This window comes from Dermacentor variabilis, chromosome 4 (genome assembly GCF_050947875.1).
Source record: "Dermacentor variabilis isolate Ectoservices chromosome 4, ASM5094787v1, whole genome shotgun sequence".
NCBI classification, from domain to species: domain Eukaryota; kingdom Metazoa; phylum Arthropoda; class Arachnida; order Ixodida; family Ixodidae; genus Dermacentor; species Dermacentor variabilis.
In genome coordinates this window covers 14,150,430-14,167,026 of record NC_134571.1, presented here as the reverse complement: position 1 = coordinate 14,167,026, position 16,597 = coordinate 14,150,430, and the positions used below count along the sequence as shown (strand labels likewise).

Below are 16,597 nucleotides of genomic sequence, written 5' to 3'. Positions count from 1 at the left end.
ACATAATGCAGCCAGATAATTAGAAATAATCATTGCAGATGAGAAGTATCCTTGACACTTGAAGAAGAGCTGCAGAAGCTAAGCGATATAAATATGTCTGAAAAGGAACCACCAGAATGTTGCCCTCGGAACATTTCTATAAGCGTTCTGCAAGGCAAACAAATGTACCACAAATAGCAGTCAGAAGCACAGCTCTAATTTTCAGTATGCATGCAACTGGTAGTTCTGCTGTTCTACATTTCAAAACAATGATATGATATGGGGGACTCAGGAATAATTTTGACTGGGGTTCTTTAACGGGCCCCTAATGCACGGGAAATGGGCGTTTTTGCTTTTCGCCCTCATCGAAATGTGGCCGCCACGGCAGGGATTCGGCCCTGCGACCTCATGTTTAGTAATGCAACACAATAGCCACTAAGCCATCGTGGCGGGTAGTACACAACTGTACAGTTCTGCTTAGTATATACATGCTTGGGTCATGGTCAAGCGAACTAAAGTCGAAAAGACACCGATGAAGCACATTTCATGCTGCTCGCATGTGGAAAATTACCCTCTTGTGTCGAGGTGCGCGCTGCATTGATATTAGTAGCAATGTGAAGTCAAAGATATTGTGAGTTCAAGCTTCTTTTTTCTTTATAATCTGCCATAATATATCAGCAAGTTAAAGATTACATATCATAAAAGTATGAGCGGTTTTCTACGGCAGAGGGGAAGAAAGACTTGATAGGACAGTTGCTCAAGTCTTTCTTCATCCCTGCTGCAAAGAAACGCTCGTACTTATACCATATGTCACACCAACTGGCCCAGCACACTACTATCATAAAGATTACATTTTTCTAACAGTGTACTAATAGATGTGTATAACTTAAAAAGAAAGCACTTGTGTAGGAGAAGAAATGATGTAACCAAAACCAAAAGTTTTGACTTTTGATGCGCAGTGACCAGCAGTGCGTGCAGAGTTCATGTAATGTTTCTACTCATAACCACTGGTCATAACTGAAATTCTGGGCTTTAATGCTTCATATTGGATCTTTTCAAAATGAGCAGATGGATATTTCGCAGCTCAGGAACACATTCTCCCTCTCGTAGGATCTCGAAAATGCACATATGATGGGGAGAAATTCACCGTTGATTACGATACTCCCTAATGTGAATTGAGCACAGCTCTATACGTGTTTCCATTTTGCGATATATTGGCTGGTGCGGACAATGTTTCACGTGGCATGTTGCAAACAGAGCGAAGTGTAGCGCGACTGCCTCGCTAGTTGGGAAATAGTGAGACTCGGCACATGGGTGACGCGTGGGTGCAATTCACAGCAGCCGCTGCAGACAGACCTCCGCTCATGCAGCGCTTTGTTTCCATATGTCTGACGCGTGCTACTCTGGTGCCATGTCGTAGCCATCGTTCCCGCAAAGACAGTCTTATGAGGCATTACGCTATTCTTCTCTCGCTTTTGCCATACCCTCGTCCTCCGCTTTCCTCCTCGCACTCTCTTTGATATCGCCATCTTTCATCTACCACTGGGCTCTATGTTCGCTTTTGTCCTTCACTGTACTTGTTCACTCTGCTATGAGAGACAACGCCGACACTCGCCGCAGGAACGGCCGCCTGAGAGCTTCGCCGCCACAGTGCTGGAACAGACGACAGTGCTTTTTTTTTCTCTCCCAGCATCTCATTGTCAGGCATTAGAAACAATTTGCTTGTATATCTGCAGCATGGTGTGTTCATCTAGTCACAACACACAATGTGCAATTAATGCGTGAAAGCTTTAGATGTGCAAGAGATGTCCAAATCACAGACATTTGACATCCTTTGGATGACCCTGGCTGCCATATACTAGTGCAACATTTTATTGATGTGAACTCAGATATTTGTCTCAGATATTTGGTCTTTTGTGGTACGTCCAATGGATATTTCTGGTATACTTGGTTCAACGTGTCAATAGTGACTACCGGCATATTTACTTAATGCGACACATGTCGTCATCATGGACGTACGAGAAGCAGCTTCCTGAGCTTTGCGGTTCAATTTCAGTTTCGTAGTAGTGTCTTTTGCTTCCTTAAAATTATTTCTTTGTCTTAAAGCTAGACTGATTAGGGTAAGAAATCATTCGCAACCTGCAGGCAGTGCTGTTATGCAGATGGGAGCCAATCACATATAAAATTATCACTCTCTATCTGTCTCCCCTGTGGCTCTTGAAACCGCCTTTATTTTTGCCGTAGTCTTTGATGTCATAAACCGCACAACAGCCATAAACGCCAGCTACTGGGCAATTGTTCATATGACCGTGAGGTACCAATTCCTGAGTGAATGCTCATGCACGCTTGCACACCCCTCCAATCTCCTTGCAAACAGGTAAGCAGTGGTTGTTGTTGAGCACCTTTCACCAGGTTTGGACATTGAAAACAGACAAGCAGAGTGCGTAGATCATGCATTTGCAATTGTGTCTGCAAAGTACCAAACTGCTCTGCGGCATGAAAACAGCAAATTTCAAAAGAAAGTCCATGGACCCTTCCTCTTGAGAGATTCGCGCTTCCTGCCAGAGAACCAAGGTTTCATGCATAAACACCTCTACGTCAGATGCACTACGTTGGATGTCACCGACTATGCCATGTGACACCTGCCATGGTGGCATTGTGTTTTTGACGCGTAAAACCCCAGATAGATTTTAAAAAAATTGTGATATAGCAATTACATGGACACTCCAAGTATATTTTTTGTCATCGTCGTTGATGTCGGCGTCACTGTGAGGTTCCGTATATGTCCAGGTATATGTATGCTATATGACATGTAGTATATATGGGTTATATTTCCATACCATTCTACTATCACTAAAGTTGCTGATATCAGATCTTACATTCTTGGCAAAATTATTCCTCAGAATTTTGAGAATGGCAGCCCACAAACAAATGTCATGAAACAAAACACAGACAGCTCATGCCTTTTATCTTGCATCTTGAAACTGTAAAAGTGCACAAAGACAAGAAACGAAGAGAGTGGAGTTCTCGTCTTTGTGTGCATTTACAGTTTCAAGATGCAAGTAAACCAACTAGCCCAGTTATCCATCTTTTTACCTTAAATATTCTCAGACTTGCATATTAAAAGTGTGAAACAATAACGGAGCGCAAACCTGAAAATCATGTAATTTTATTGGCACGGCTGTGCACTACCTCCAGTATCGGCCCAGTAAAGAGGTTTGAAACATACTCGATGCAGAAAAGTCTGAAAAGTGACTAAGAAAGGCATTGGCTTTAATAAACATAAATGAAATTGTCTGATGGCAGAATTGAAACAGAGCACCCTTAGCACACCAGCTTGTTTTAGCTTACATTTACTTAATACATTCTGCCACTAAAGCTACGAATCTTACTTGTAAATATTCTAACATGTTGCTATTGCATTCATTGCTTCGCCCTTATGGCAAAACCATGATATTTTTCTTTTCCTTTCTTTCTTTTTTTCTCTTATGGCACGTGTCGTTGATAAATCGTCCAATGCAAAACCACCATTGAAAGTGCGCTGTGCAGAAAAAGAAAGAAAGGAGGTTGAGCTCATGACGTAAACGTGAAGCGGCCCCTCGTTTCCAGTATAAAAGAAGGCAAAGAAGAAAGGGCTCTTGCAGATGCTAGTCAAGGCAGGAGAGAGTTTGAAAAGTTTATTGTGGTATAATGCTCTGTGGACAGCGCTTGACGACTTCCAGTGGATAACCAAAATTTTCAATGGGGCCTGCAAGAGGAAGCTTTAGCTTAGGGGTTCCTATCTAAATACATGGGAACGGCTGAATCGTTTTGCTCGGCAATCACAGCACCGAATGTGATGAGGTTTGTTGCATTAAAAAAAAAGCTAGAATCTAGTGACTGTAGGGAGCAAACATTATATTTAGGCTATCAGAACCTTTAAAAAAATTCTTGAGAATTACAGAAATTAAACAATTCAATTATCAGGTTTACAGCTTTATAACTTGGCTACGAAAAACGATATCACAATTCTTTAAATTGCTTGTAATAATACATCTATAGCGAACAAAATTCATATATTATACACTGCTCTCAAATATGCCTCTAAATTGTGAGCAGGACTTTTGCAAAACCCTCGCAAACATTATAACAATTTCACCTGAGCTATAAGTTCATACATAAAATTTGTCAGCTTTAGATGCTCAAACAGATGCGGTTTACAGAACTGCAACATCTGTTTTTAATACAAAGTTGAGAATTTGTAAACATTGTGCTTTAGTTATTTTTAAATTTCGAAATTTTTTGGAATTTTTGTACGAACATTGCAGGCCCATAATCAAATCAACATTTTGCTTCTCACTCAAACCCTCACTCAAAACGTAACAAGTTCCATTCAAATCAGTCCAGCAGTTTTCTCATAAAAGCATTTTTTGTTTTACATAAATTTGAATAGCCATAGATAGGAATAGGTATATATTTGAATAGAAATTGAAGCTAGCCCTGCATTAAAACTTCCTCTTAGTGCACTGCTCCTTTGATGTCAACCTTAAAGAATTACCATAAGTGCTCTGAGGTTCACCCCCAGCTGAGAAGAAACATTGTGTTGAGAGGGAATGGGGAAAGTAAACATTGCACTCGTTATGTAGCTCTGTTTTTATTAGGTCCTTTTTAAAAATGTCTGTGGGAATATATTCATTGGAAACATCGCATTCACTTTGGTTTGTTCTCAGATTTGAAAAAGAAGTTGTTGTAGGACATGTTTTGTTGTACGAGTTGGCTTACCCGATGCGCGGCAGGAGTCACCAAGAAATTCAAAATAATAAGTCATTAAAAAATTGTCAGAAGTACCCTTAAATGTTAACCATATGGGGCACATTTTTTACTTGTTCTTAGTGTATGTGGCATCACTCGGCATCTGCACATCTTCGTGCTATGTGATGTCTGTGGTGTAATGCCAGTGGAAATGTATCGTGCAGTTTCTGACTTAAATGAAATCTCTGTTGTACAGATATTGGCCGTAGCAGCTTGGCTATCACGCTGCATCAAATGGACGTGCTAAGTTAAGCAGCAGAGCTCATTTGTTTCCCATGCACCACTCAAGCTTCCATTCGCTGAGCTTGGTCACATGGTGCAAAAAGTAACCATGCACTGTTGATGCAACTTTGATGCAGAAAAAGCAGGTGGTGGCAGCAGCGCAATTTATCACCTTCCTTCATGACCAATGGCCCTACATTTGCCTCTGAATTTGATCTGTGTCGATTTTCTTTCATTCGGTGCAAGTTCCCCATAAGCACTTTTGTTTATAGTTTTTCTTCCTTGAGGTTTGCTATATGTGGTGGGTACTTCAACAGATGCCATTAGAGCACTGTTCATGCAGTAAAGCAAATAGGCCTTGGCACAAGCAGCAAAATATTTCTACTCACTGCTTAAAAAATCAAGTGAGCACCATCACTCATATATGTTTAGGTAGTAATTGAGTGCCCTTGAATTTACCCTGCAAGTGGGCTGGAAATGCACTAGGTAATTGCTGGTGTTGGGCAGTCTCTGGCTCCAGCAAGCATTAGGAGTGGCTTCCCTCGCAATAATAGTTCATTTTCTGCCGAAGATGTGAAGCTTCCATGCAATTTCGCTCCCTTTGGAGGCATATACTATAACTCTGGGATACTCAATCGTGGAAGGATGCCATGCCATGCCTCGTGACATCAGTGCAATTATATTACAGCAGCAAATGACCTGACTGTGGTGCAACAGATATTCTAGGAGATGCAGTCGGCCATGTGTCCAGTACCTCCATTGCATCAGGCCAGGACAGAAATGAGCCTAATACATTTGTATCAAAGTGCAAGCATATATGTCTTTCAACATGTACCTCGAGCTGCAAACTGGGCTCCTCTGATCCCTGAATTAGCCAACAGCACTCTACCCAGTGAGAAAACTAAACTGTGCTAAAATAAAGCTAGCAGGCAGATAATCTGCTCCAAAACACATTTGTTTATAACTGCTGGCCTCCATTCATTCATTTTGTGATTTTCTCATAAGGGATGGCTCTTTCCTTTGATGCAGAGGGATGCCTTTCATCCGCTGTCATTTACAAGCACAGTGGAATGTGACCCACCAAACTGTAAGATCTACAGATTTCATGGATTCATGTAAGTTTATAAGTGTGTACATTCACTCTGTGCAAAGTTTTCATCATGAAAAGGCACAGTGGCTATGGCATCCTGCTGCTGAGCATGAGGTCACGGGTCCCGGCTGCAGTGGCCGCATTTCAATGGACAAATGCTTGAGTACTTAGATTTAAGTGCACATTAAAGAACCCAAGGTAGTCAAAATTTATCCTGGGCCCTCCACTACAGCATCTCTGATAGCCCCTGTGTTGTCTGAATCAATCAATCACTTTAATAAAGCCTAAGCATGTCTCGTAACGACTGCACTTAAGTTTGGTCAGGAAAATGTAGCTTGTTTTACATAAGAGACAGTGCAATGATAGCTAAAGTTATATAAGTATGTATGCACAAAAGCAATCGCAGTGCATTTCTTTGCAGTAGGCACGTAGCAGTGGCAGTAAACCAAACGTATGCAGCACACATAGAAGCTTTAATTTGTGTAGTTGAGGTGCATGCAGTTTATTTGATTTCCTTGCAGCTGCCATCCTACTGGAGAAAAAGTGCCAATCACTTCTGACAACTTACTTCTTCGAGACTGCGTTCTCAAGAATGCAGACTTTGTCGAAGGCATTGTTGTGTATGCTGGTATGTACCTTGGAGTTCTCACTAATTTTATTAGGTAAATTTTCAGCATGCTTACAATATGAGAATACTCCAATTTAGTTCACTTTAGATGTAGATTTTTCCAGCTCCTTTTGATTATTTTTTTATTCTGGAGTTGTGAATGCTCATGCAATTAAAGAAGACCAACTTAAGCACTATAAACATTCTCTGTAGGAGGTTGTACATATGTTGTGGTTCATGCCATCTGCTAATAAGTGTTCAACATGCTAACTATAGTATTGGCAGGTCTTGACTGTTCCATGTCAGTTCATTTTTCAGATGCATATTTTTCCAGCTCCTTCTGATGATCTTGGATTTGCAGTTTGTGAATGCTCATGCATTAAAGACCACTCTTTGCAGGATTTGAGACCAAGGCAATGCTCAACAACAATGGCCCAAGGTACAAACGCAGCAGGCTGGAGCGATTTATGAACAGAGACATCGTCTGGTGCATTGTGATACTTCTCGTCTTGTGCTCTGTTGGTGCAATTGGTAAGTGCTCACGCACTGTTCACATGTTTAGTTACAGCATCTGTAAAACAGTGTAGATATTTAAAGCATCAGATTAAGAAATCATCTGAAACAAATGACAACCACATTTCTGAAAATGTTCAATGGGTCCAACTGGTTTGTGTCTCAAGACATAATATGAACCAATGAGAATGAGTATAGGTTGATAAAGATAGCTTATGTTTTGGGTCATATAAACCAACTGGTATGGTCACAATATTTCCGCGACAACTTGGTCACATTCAAGTTGCACACCCTTCGTATTGGACACTGTGCACGCCGTACCATGGTGTTGTTCAGCAACAACCGGCAGTGGTCTTCGTGGCACGGGTAGCCGGTTGAACCCGGCTCACATGCACCACACGCACGAGGTATCACGCCAGAAGAAAGAAGAAGACGGTTCGAGGCCAGTTTTAGAACGCAACTGCCGGGGATTTCTTCACGACTGCAGTGACTTTTAGTTGTGGGCACAGGTTCGCCTTTAATAAATATCTTTGTTTTGTTAACCTGTGTTCCTCAACATCGTTACAATATGTTTAAGAGGAAGCTTTTGCTCGGGCCCAAACCGACGCAACCTATTCAAATACATGTAAAATGCAGAAACGCATTCCTAAGATAACCCCTGGACCGATTGTAATTAAATTTGTTGTGTTTGAGAGAGAAAGTTAAATTCTTGCGACTGTTGGAGGCAGAGTTCAATTCTGTTACAGGTATTTTCAAAAATTCAAAAGTTCGAAAAAGGTAGAAGCATGATGTTTACAAATTAATAGCTCTTCATCAAAAACAGACATCGCTGTTCTGTAAGCGGCATCTATTAGAATGTTTAAGGTGGACAAATTCGATATATCAATTTATATCTTTAGTGAATTCATTACATTATGTACAAGGGCTCTGGAAAAGCCGTATTTCCATATTACTACATTTTTTTACATTCATGTGTAACATATCAATTTTGTCCGCTTTAGATGTGCACTTAGGTGCAGTTCACAGAATTGTGATATAATTTTGCATTGCTGAATTACGGTGTTTTAAACTTAATAGTTTCGTTTTCCGAAAATTCCCTATTTTTGCCAATATTTAGTAAAAAAATTGATAACCTAAATCAATAATTCGACACAAACAGTCAATAGATTCTAAGTTTTTCTTTTAAATGCAACAAACCTCGTTAAATTTGGTGCAGTGGTTGCCGAGAAAAACAATTTCTCCTTTTACATGTATATTTAGATAGGAGCACCCGAGCTAAAGCTTCCTCTTAATATTGGAATGTTTCAGTGCTATTCACCACTCCAGAAACTGCAATAAGTTTTTCTGGTAGCTGTTTTTCCAAGCGAATGAGAGGTACAAACAGTATTGCACAACACTTTACCATGATAGTTGAATTTAGAGCTTGGGTTCTGCCATACAGTTAATTTGCTCTCTGAAACTGCTGCATCACCCCATCATATTGAACCTTATTCTTTCTAGTTGTGTTGTGTGGTGTATTTATGCCCTATGATTGTTTTAACCCCTCCCCCTCCTCCCTTTTCTTTTTTCAACAGGCTGTGCATTGTGGTTGAGATCTTTCGAGAACCGCAAGGAAGTAATTTTTATACCTTATGAACATGAGAACAGGTACATACCAGCTGTTGAAGGCTTCATTGCGTTTTGGACTTACATAATAATTCTACAGGTAAGTGCAGTAGCCAAGGTCTATGAGTGGTGGCGCTGGCTAACACTCCCAGGGTTCTACTAGACACATAAATACCCAAGAAAGTGGATGAGAAAACAGTGCCGTGGTAGCTCAATTGGTAGAGCATCGCACGCGAAATGCAAAGGTTGTGGGTTCGGTTCCCACCGGCGGCAAGTTGTTTTTTCATCCACTTTAATTTCCATTAATTTATTGTTTCTTTATTTCATTTATCAAGCACAAGTAATTTCCCCTATGTTGTCCTTGGGGTCAATGTTTGTTGGCTTCTTATGATATGACTAATAAAAATCGGGCCCCTCGGTTAACCCCTTTCTTCTCGTTAACTATACTTGATGTATTTCGAAAGGCGAAGCTGCAACTTAACTCGTCCAAATGTCGTTTTGGCCGCCGCCAAATTACTGTTCTGGGCCACCTCGTTGACGTCTCCGGAGTACAGCCTATGCCAACAAAACTCATGCTGTCAGAGACTTTCTGGTTCCGAAGACAGCCGCAGATGTTCGCAGTTTTGTAGGGCTATGCTCGTACTTCCGTCGTTTTGTTCAAGATTTTGCGACAATTGCAAGACCCCTCACTAATCTTTTGAAGAAAGGCGTACAATCCTTGTGGGGAACTTCAGAAGCCACCGCCTTCTCTCGTCTCGTCACTCTTCTCACCTCACCACCCATTCTCACCCACTTCGACCCTGATGCCCCTGCAGAATTGTGTACAGATGCCAGCACTCGTGGCTTAGGTGCAGTCTTAGCCCAGCGTAAGCGTTGCCAAGATCGCATTATTGCTTATGCGAGTCGTGTCCTAGCGCCATCGGAGCGCAACTATTCCATTACGGAACGAGAATGCCTTGCTGTTGTCTGGGCGGTTGCAAAGTCCCTTCCTTACCTTTACAGTTGCCCTTTTTCCGTAGTCACTGACCATCATGCTCTCTGCTGGCTCTCATCACTAAATGATCCTACAGGCCGGCTTGGTCGATAGACTTTGAGGCTACAAAATTTTCATATTCCGTGGTGTACAAGTCTGGCCGCCTGCACCAAGACGCTGACAGCTTTTCACGTTACCCTGTCAACGACTCTTGACTCCTCCAATATTGCCAGCACTGCTTGCGTGTTGTCTGTATCACAGCTCCTTCATTTTACCGACGAGCAACATCGTGACACCTACATCAGAGTGCTCATCGACCGTTTTGAACACTCTCCGGCCGATGCTACTCTACGCCTCTTTGTTCTCCACGATGGTACTCTGTACCGTCGTAACCTTCATTTGGACGGCTCTGAGTTCCTACTTGTAATACTTAAACACCTCCGCTCAACCGTTCTAGAAGAGCTTTACGACGCGCCAACGGCAGGAAACTTCGGCGTATCTCGAACCTATGACCGTGTATGTCGCCGCTTTTTTCTGGCCGAGCCTCGCCCATTCCGTATGATGTTACGTCGCCGCTTGTGAACTTTGCCAACGACGCAGGAAGCCTTCCCAGCTCCCCGCTGGTTACCTGCAGCCACTCGACATACCTGCCGAGCCCTTCCATCGTGTCGGCTTAGACCTTCTCGGCCTATTTCCGAAATCTACATCAGGAAACAAGTGGGTTGCAGTCGCGGCAGACTACACGACCCGCTGTGCAGTAACCCACGCTCTTCGGACCAGTTGCGCAACTGATGTTGCGTACTTCCTCCTACATGATATCATTTTGATGCATGGCTCTCCGTGTCAATTGCTAACAGATCGTGGCCGTACGTTTTTGGCCAAAATCATTGACGACATCATGCATGCCTGCTCAATACAGCATAAATTTACCACCTCCTACCACCTTTAAACAAATGGCCTCACTGAGCGTTTGAACCTCACCCTTACAGACATGCTATCCAAATATGTTTCAGACGACCACCGTGACTGGGACCTGGCTCTACCTTACATTATCTTTGCGTGCAACTCTTCCCGTCTCAAAACTGCTGGCTTTTCCCCGTTTTACCTCTTGTATGGCCAAGGACTGATGCTACCACTATACACTGTGCTTCCGTCCACCACAGCTTCAAGTAGCGATAATGCCTGTGATGCAATCGCCCATGCTGACCATGCTCGCCATGCTTGCCAACTTGAGCGTGCTCGTCTACAAATGTCTCAAGACAAACAGAAGCGACGCTATGACCTCCGTCACCGTGATGTCCATTTTGTGCCTGGCACCTTCATGTTGCTTTGGTCACCATCGCGTAAAGTTGGCCTTTGTGAAAAACTGCTTTCCTATTACACAGGCCCATACCGCGTGCTCTGCCAAGTGACCGATGTCACCTATGAAATTGTTCTAGTCAGACCCACTACGTCCTGCGCTATGACAACCAGTGTCATTGTCCACGTCACCCGACTCAAACCCTACAACTCTCCATGCGCCTTGGATATTCAACAGCACCGTGACGGCGCTTTGCCGCCGGGGGGGTAGTATTACGATATCATCGAGAGATGCTCAAGAGACGAGCTGCCGCAAGAATAACGATGAAGGGGGCCTGTGCCCTTGGTGCGAGCGAGTGTTGGCCTGGCTGTCTGGCTCCAGTGTAAATAGCCTGTAAATAGGCTTTTTCGTCTGTGTCTTTCCAAACGTAACAATATGATTAATAAAAATCGGGCCCCTTGGTTCCCTTTCTTCTCATATGTGACATACAAGCCTTTCGAAAATGCATCGATATTGTCACATGGTAACCGCATTGTCATTATAATGAAGTTATTGCTTGGTATGAGATGCACTTACTGTATTTGAAGTTTCTTAACATTGTTGTCAATTCAGCAAAAGAGACCTGTTAAATCATATTGCTCAAAATATGTGAACAGTGTTGTACTCCATAGTAATTGCTGGAGCTTGTGCACATTCTAAAATGTACCAAGTCATGACTTGATGACAATGACATCTGATGACAATACTCACCAGCAAAAGATAAAACAACGTATGCATTGCAATACTTCTAATAATTGCTTGCAAAATAATACCCTTATGCCCACATCATTTGGTCAGTCTAGGCTCATTTTAAGCTAGTCTTCTGTATAAAAGTCTTCCTTTTTCTTTTTACAAATTTAATTTAAGATTGCCAAACAATAATATTAATTGATTGAAACAAGCCATTATTGTTGTTGTGAAGCTTGTTACACATTAGAGAAAGTATGTCGTGTAGAATAAGTACAGTCAGACATCATTATAACAATGTCGCATCTGATGCATTGATAACTTTGTTATATGCAATATTCGTTATCAGCATGTAAAGAATACATGCTTATATCAGCGGAAAAAATGCCTATATTTATTTCATTATGCCAGGTAATTCGTTATGCACATGTTTGTTATATTGAGGTTCAACTGTACTACAAGTAATCGGTTGGAAGGCACTATTTTCAAATGATAATTTCGATAATCTGTTAGAATAGCAGCTTAGGCTTGTTGTTTTTCCATCCTGGTGTTAACAGCGCAAAATGTAGACGAGAGACGAGATGAGAAGACGACACCACAAGCGCTGACTTTCAACAACGTTTATTTTGAAAGAAACACGGCTTCTGATACCACTGCCCACATGTGCCGCAGTCACATGATTGCACAGCATGTGAAAACACGCACTTTTTTTTTTTTCACTTAAGATAGTGGTTGTATATACTAAAGCTGAAGTTCTTTTTTTGTCAGTAACAAAAACGGCGTGCTAACGCATTGGTCATGAAGTCTGGTAATCTTGGCTGCCTCAATTATCTCCTGGACCAGCTGGTCATTGCGTTTCTTCAGCACTTGTGTGGGTATAAGAAGTATAAGAAACCGTGTTTCTTTCAAAATAAATGTTGTTGAAATTTAGCGCTTGTGGTGTCGTCTTCTTGTCTCGTCTCTCGTTTACATTTTGCGCTGTTAACACCAGGATAGTATGTTGCAATTGCTGAAAAAATTGTTTCTCGAATAGTAGACTGCTTTTGAGGTGAATGTGAAGTGACCTTGAAAATCAGTTCATCTTATCAGATATTCACCTGAACAGAAGTGCACTGCATTTAACATAAAGGTTGCAACACTGTTCAGATTATTGTGGAGTTTAGCTTAACAAATAATTTTTAGTGGGTGTGTACTCCAAGGGTAATGGTCCTGCAGGTGCTTTACTACAGAACATACTCTTGTCAGGCATTTACTGTCATTCTGACCTTGTCATTGATTTCAGGTGATGATACCACTGTCGCTGTATGTCTCAATCGAGATCATCAAGCTCGGTCAAGTGTTTCACATTCACGAAGACATAGAGCTTTTTGACGAGCGATCAAACCGGCGCCTCGAGTGCCGTGCTTTGAACATTCCCGAGGAGCTGGGCCAAGTGCAGTACATATTTTCAGACAAGACGGGAACTCTCACCGAGAACCACATGGTGTTCCGGCGCTGCACCATTGGTGGCAGAGATTACAATCACCTTCACCCGAGTGTTTCTGAAGGTATGCACTAAGGTAGCTTCTGGATTTAAAGTTGCTGGCATTCATAATTTTGTAGAGACATTGTACACATGTCTGACAGCTCTTTAGAAAAATTGGCTCTTACCTCGTATTCTAGAATGTTTTTCACTCAGCCTGCCACCTTGACTCGAGGAAGCGGATGGCAGTGCTGCCCCTTGACAGAAGAAGTCACTGCTCTTCATTGGCGCACCATGGGAATTCTTGACAAAGCCTAGCATCTTTTTTAGTCAAGGGGTGGTGCTTTGGTTGACTAGGTTGAGTGGAGGAAGAGCTTCAAGTGGAGAATCGTGTGAGATAAGGGGATTAGAACTGACAAAGTTGTGTCACTCAACACTGCTATGAGAAGTTCAATGACAGCAAGGAGTGCTCGATAGAGACGCTGTCAGGTGAGAGGCAGTAGAAGTGGTCATTAAAGTCAATGCAGGAGGGAAAGGGCACCACTGTAGAGGTCTGAGAGAGATGATCTCTTGTCTGGGTGAAAGCCAGTCTGCTTCATTTTCTGATGTTTGAGAGACCTTGCCTTTCTCAGCACGGAGGTGCCACGACAGGCTCAAGGAGTTCTTTAGTCTCATTGTCAAAACAGATAATGTTTGTCGAATGCCAGATGTTAAGAAAAATTACATATTACAAATGCATCACCTGGTCTTCCATTCTTGCACACTTGTTGCTTAATATTGTGCTAGCAACAAGGCGGATAAATATATTAGCTTGTGAGCAAAAATGTTACTAGTCAAGTGGAAATTTTTGAGTGTCATTCAAGTCTTACCTGTTATTTTCAGCAGCATTAATTTATTTATGTGCCCAGCCATAAATACATAGTGAAACAATCTCTGTTTAAGGATTATGCCTAATGGCAATATATTATAGATATTGCAAACTTACATTACTAGCACACAGCTAGGAGGCTTGTAGAAAAACTTGAGATGGCATGTAAGAAACATATTTAATGGCGTATGGCATGTAGGACTAATGCTCCTTCGTACTAAGCAGTGTATAGTGACAATAGCCATGTATAAATCGTAGTGTTGCATGCTGCTACATGACAAAGACAATATTAAAGTGCCATTCACAGCTTCCACAGTACTGCAGCAAATAAGCTGGCAATAAACAGATTGATAGAGATACTTTTTTAAACTCTCCTAGAGGTCCCTCAACATTGTGGCTCGAGCCTAATTCTGATGCCGCCTATTCAAATAGTACATGTAAAATGCAGAAACATTTTTCTGTGACAACCACTGGGCCGATTTTGATGGAATTTTTCGCACACAAGAGAAAAAGTTAAATTCTAGTGGCTGTTGAAGCAGAATATTGGTTTAAAGCCTGGATGTGTTAAGAGTAATTTTCAAGAATTGGTAAGTTTCAAAGAAATGGAAGCAAGAAGTGTACAAATTCATAGCTCTGCACCAAGAACAGATATTGCAGTTCTGTAAACTGGATCCGTTAGAACATCCAAAGTGGACAAACTTGATATTTCAATTTATAGTGTATGTGAGCTTGTCACATTGTTTACAAGGGTTTTGCAAAAGTCCTGTTCACATATTAATGGTCTATGTGACAGTCACTATAATACATCAATTTCGTCCACTTTAGATATGCTATTAGATGCAATTTACAGAATTGTGATATTGTTTTTTATTTATTTAATTTCATTTTCAGATCATTTTCTATTTTCAACAATTTTTATTAAAGAACTCACAGCCTAAATCGAGAATTTGCTACCTGCAATCACTAGATTTTAACGTTTTCTTTGAAGTACAATAAACCTCGTCAAACTTGGTGTAGTAGTTGCCAAAAAAAAGAAAATGATTTCTCCTTTCCTATGTATTTAGATAGGAGCCCCCGAGCTAACGATTCCTCTTTATGTTACTGTGATGCAAGCACAAAAGCATGTTTCTCATTAGTATTTGTCCAAGCTTGCTATTCATGTGTTTTCTTCTAAAAAAAATGCATGCAGGGCAATACAGTAATTTGTTGCACAAAAGTGTGCCTCTTAGTAAATACTTGTCAGCAGAAACTGTCACAGTTTTCTAACTCGTACTGTTCCTCCTAACCTGTTTTGCAGCTGAGGAAAACGACATCAAAATACGCAGTTACAGCTGTGGCTCCAAACCATCCAAGGTAAGTAGTTATTGTAATTGCTTATGAAACATGGTCACAGTGCTAAGGAAGGTCATCGTCAGCATCATCATCAGCCTATTTTATGTCCACTGCAGGACGAAGGCCTCTCCCTGTGATCTCCATTTACCCCTGTCCTGCGCGAAGAGTGATGAAACAAAGAATGCTAGGCATAAAGTTAAGAGACAGAAAGGGAGCAGTTTGGATCAGAGAGCGTATAGCCGATATTCTAATTGACATCAAGAGAAAAAAAGATGGAGCTGGGGAGGTCATGTAATGCGCAGGTTATATAACCGGTGTACGAGTAAGGTTACAGAATGGCTGCCAAGAGAAGGGAAGCACATTCGAGGATGGCAGAAGACTAGGTTGGGTGATGTAATTAGGAAATTTGCGGGCACTAGTTGGAATCGGTTGGCGCTAAGGAAGATGAAGACTCAAACGTGAACTGTACGGGACAGGTACTGGGTGCAGTTTGTGTTTATGCGATGGTGGTGATAGTAATGATGTTGCCACGTCTTCATCTTCCTTAGCATTGTAACCACATTTTATAATGCCAATAACCAACTAGCCCATCTTTCAACATTAGTGTTGTATAAGTTATCATGTTATTATTGTTTTATATATTGTGATAGAAGGAGAAGTAACATTCAGCCTCGAAGAAGCTCAGTTTGAGGTAATAAAGCCTAGTGTATCTTTTGTATGGCGGCAACTAAAAGAAGGTTAGCACTAGTGACTGGTGACTGTAATGCTGAAATTGCAATACACGCCACGGCTGTGCAGGAATAGGCAGATAGCGAGAGTGCTGGGCTCTTGCCATCTTAGCAGCATGGGAGAAATTGGCAGTTATCTACAGCAGTGTTCAAGCAATCATGAATGTTATGTTCTCTCCATCTGGGTTCACAGCACACACAGCACTGACTTCTAACGAACATAGAGCATAGAACTTCCAACAAACATTTTCAATGTCATATTGCACTGTAAACACAACAATTTGCAATGATTACATATCTGCACAAAGTCTAATTTTCGTTCTGCGTTTAGAAAATTATGACTGCTTGGAAATTTAGAAAGCTAAAGCATAATACACAACTTCAAAGGAATCTTTGAAGCC

General features: G+C 41.5%; 1 protein-coding gene across 2 annotated transcripts in view; it reads left to right on the top strand.

Moving 5' to 3' along the window:
* The window catches only part of LOC142578692 (phospholipid-transporting ATPase VA-like), a 212,322-nt gene that overhangs the window by 154,324 nt on the left and 41,401 nt on the right, over positions 1 to 16,597 (top strand). For both annotated transcript variants that reach the window (XM_075688181.1, XM_075688180.1), the window contains exons 4-9: positions 6,022 to 6,107; positions 6,604 to 6,710; positions 7,089 to 7,220; positions 8,777 to 8,907; positions 13,089 to 13,353; positions 15,434 to 15,489. In XM_075688181.1, the coding sequence (XP_075544296.1) occupies positions 6,022 to 6,107; positions 6,604 to 6,710; positions 7,089 to 7,220; positions 8,777 to 8,907; positions 13,089 to 13,353; positions 15,434 to 15,489 (777 nt within the window). The remainder of the gene's footprint in view (positions 1 to 6,021; positions 6,108 to 6,603; positions 6,711 to 7,088; positions 7,221 to 8,776; positions 8,908 to 13,088; positions 13,354 to 15,433; positions 15,490 to 16,597) is intronic.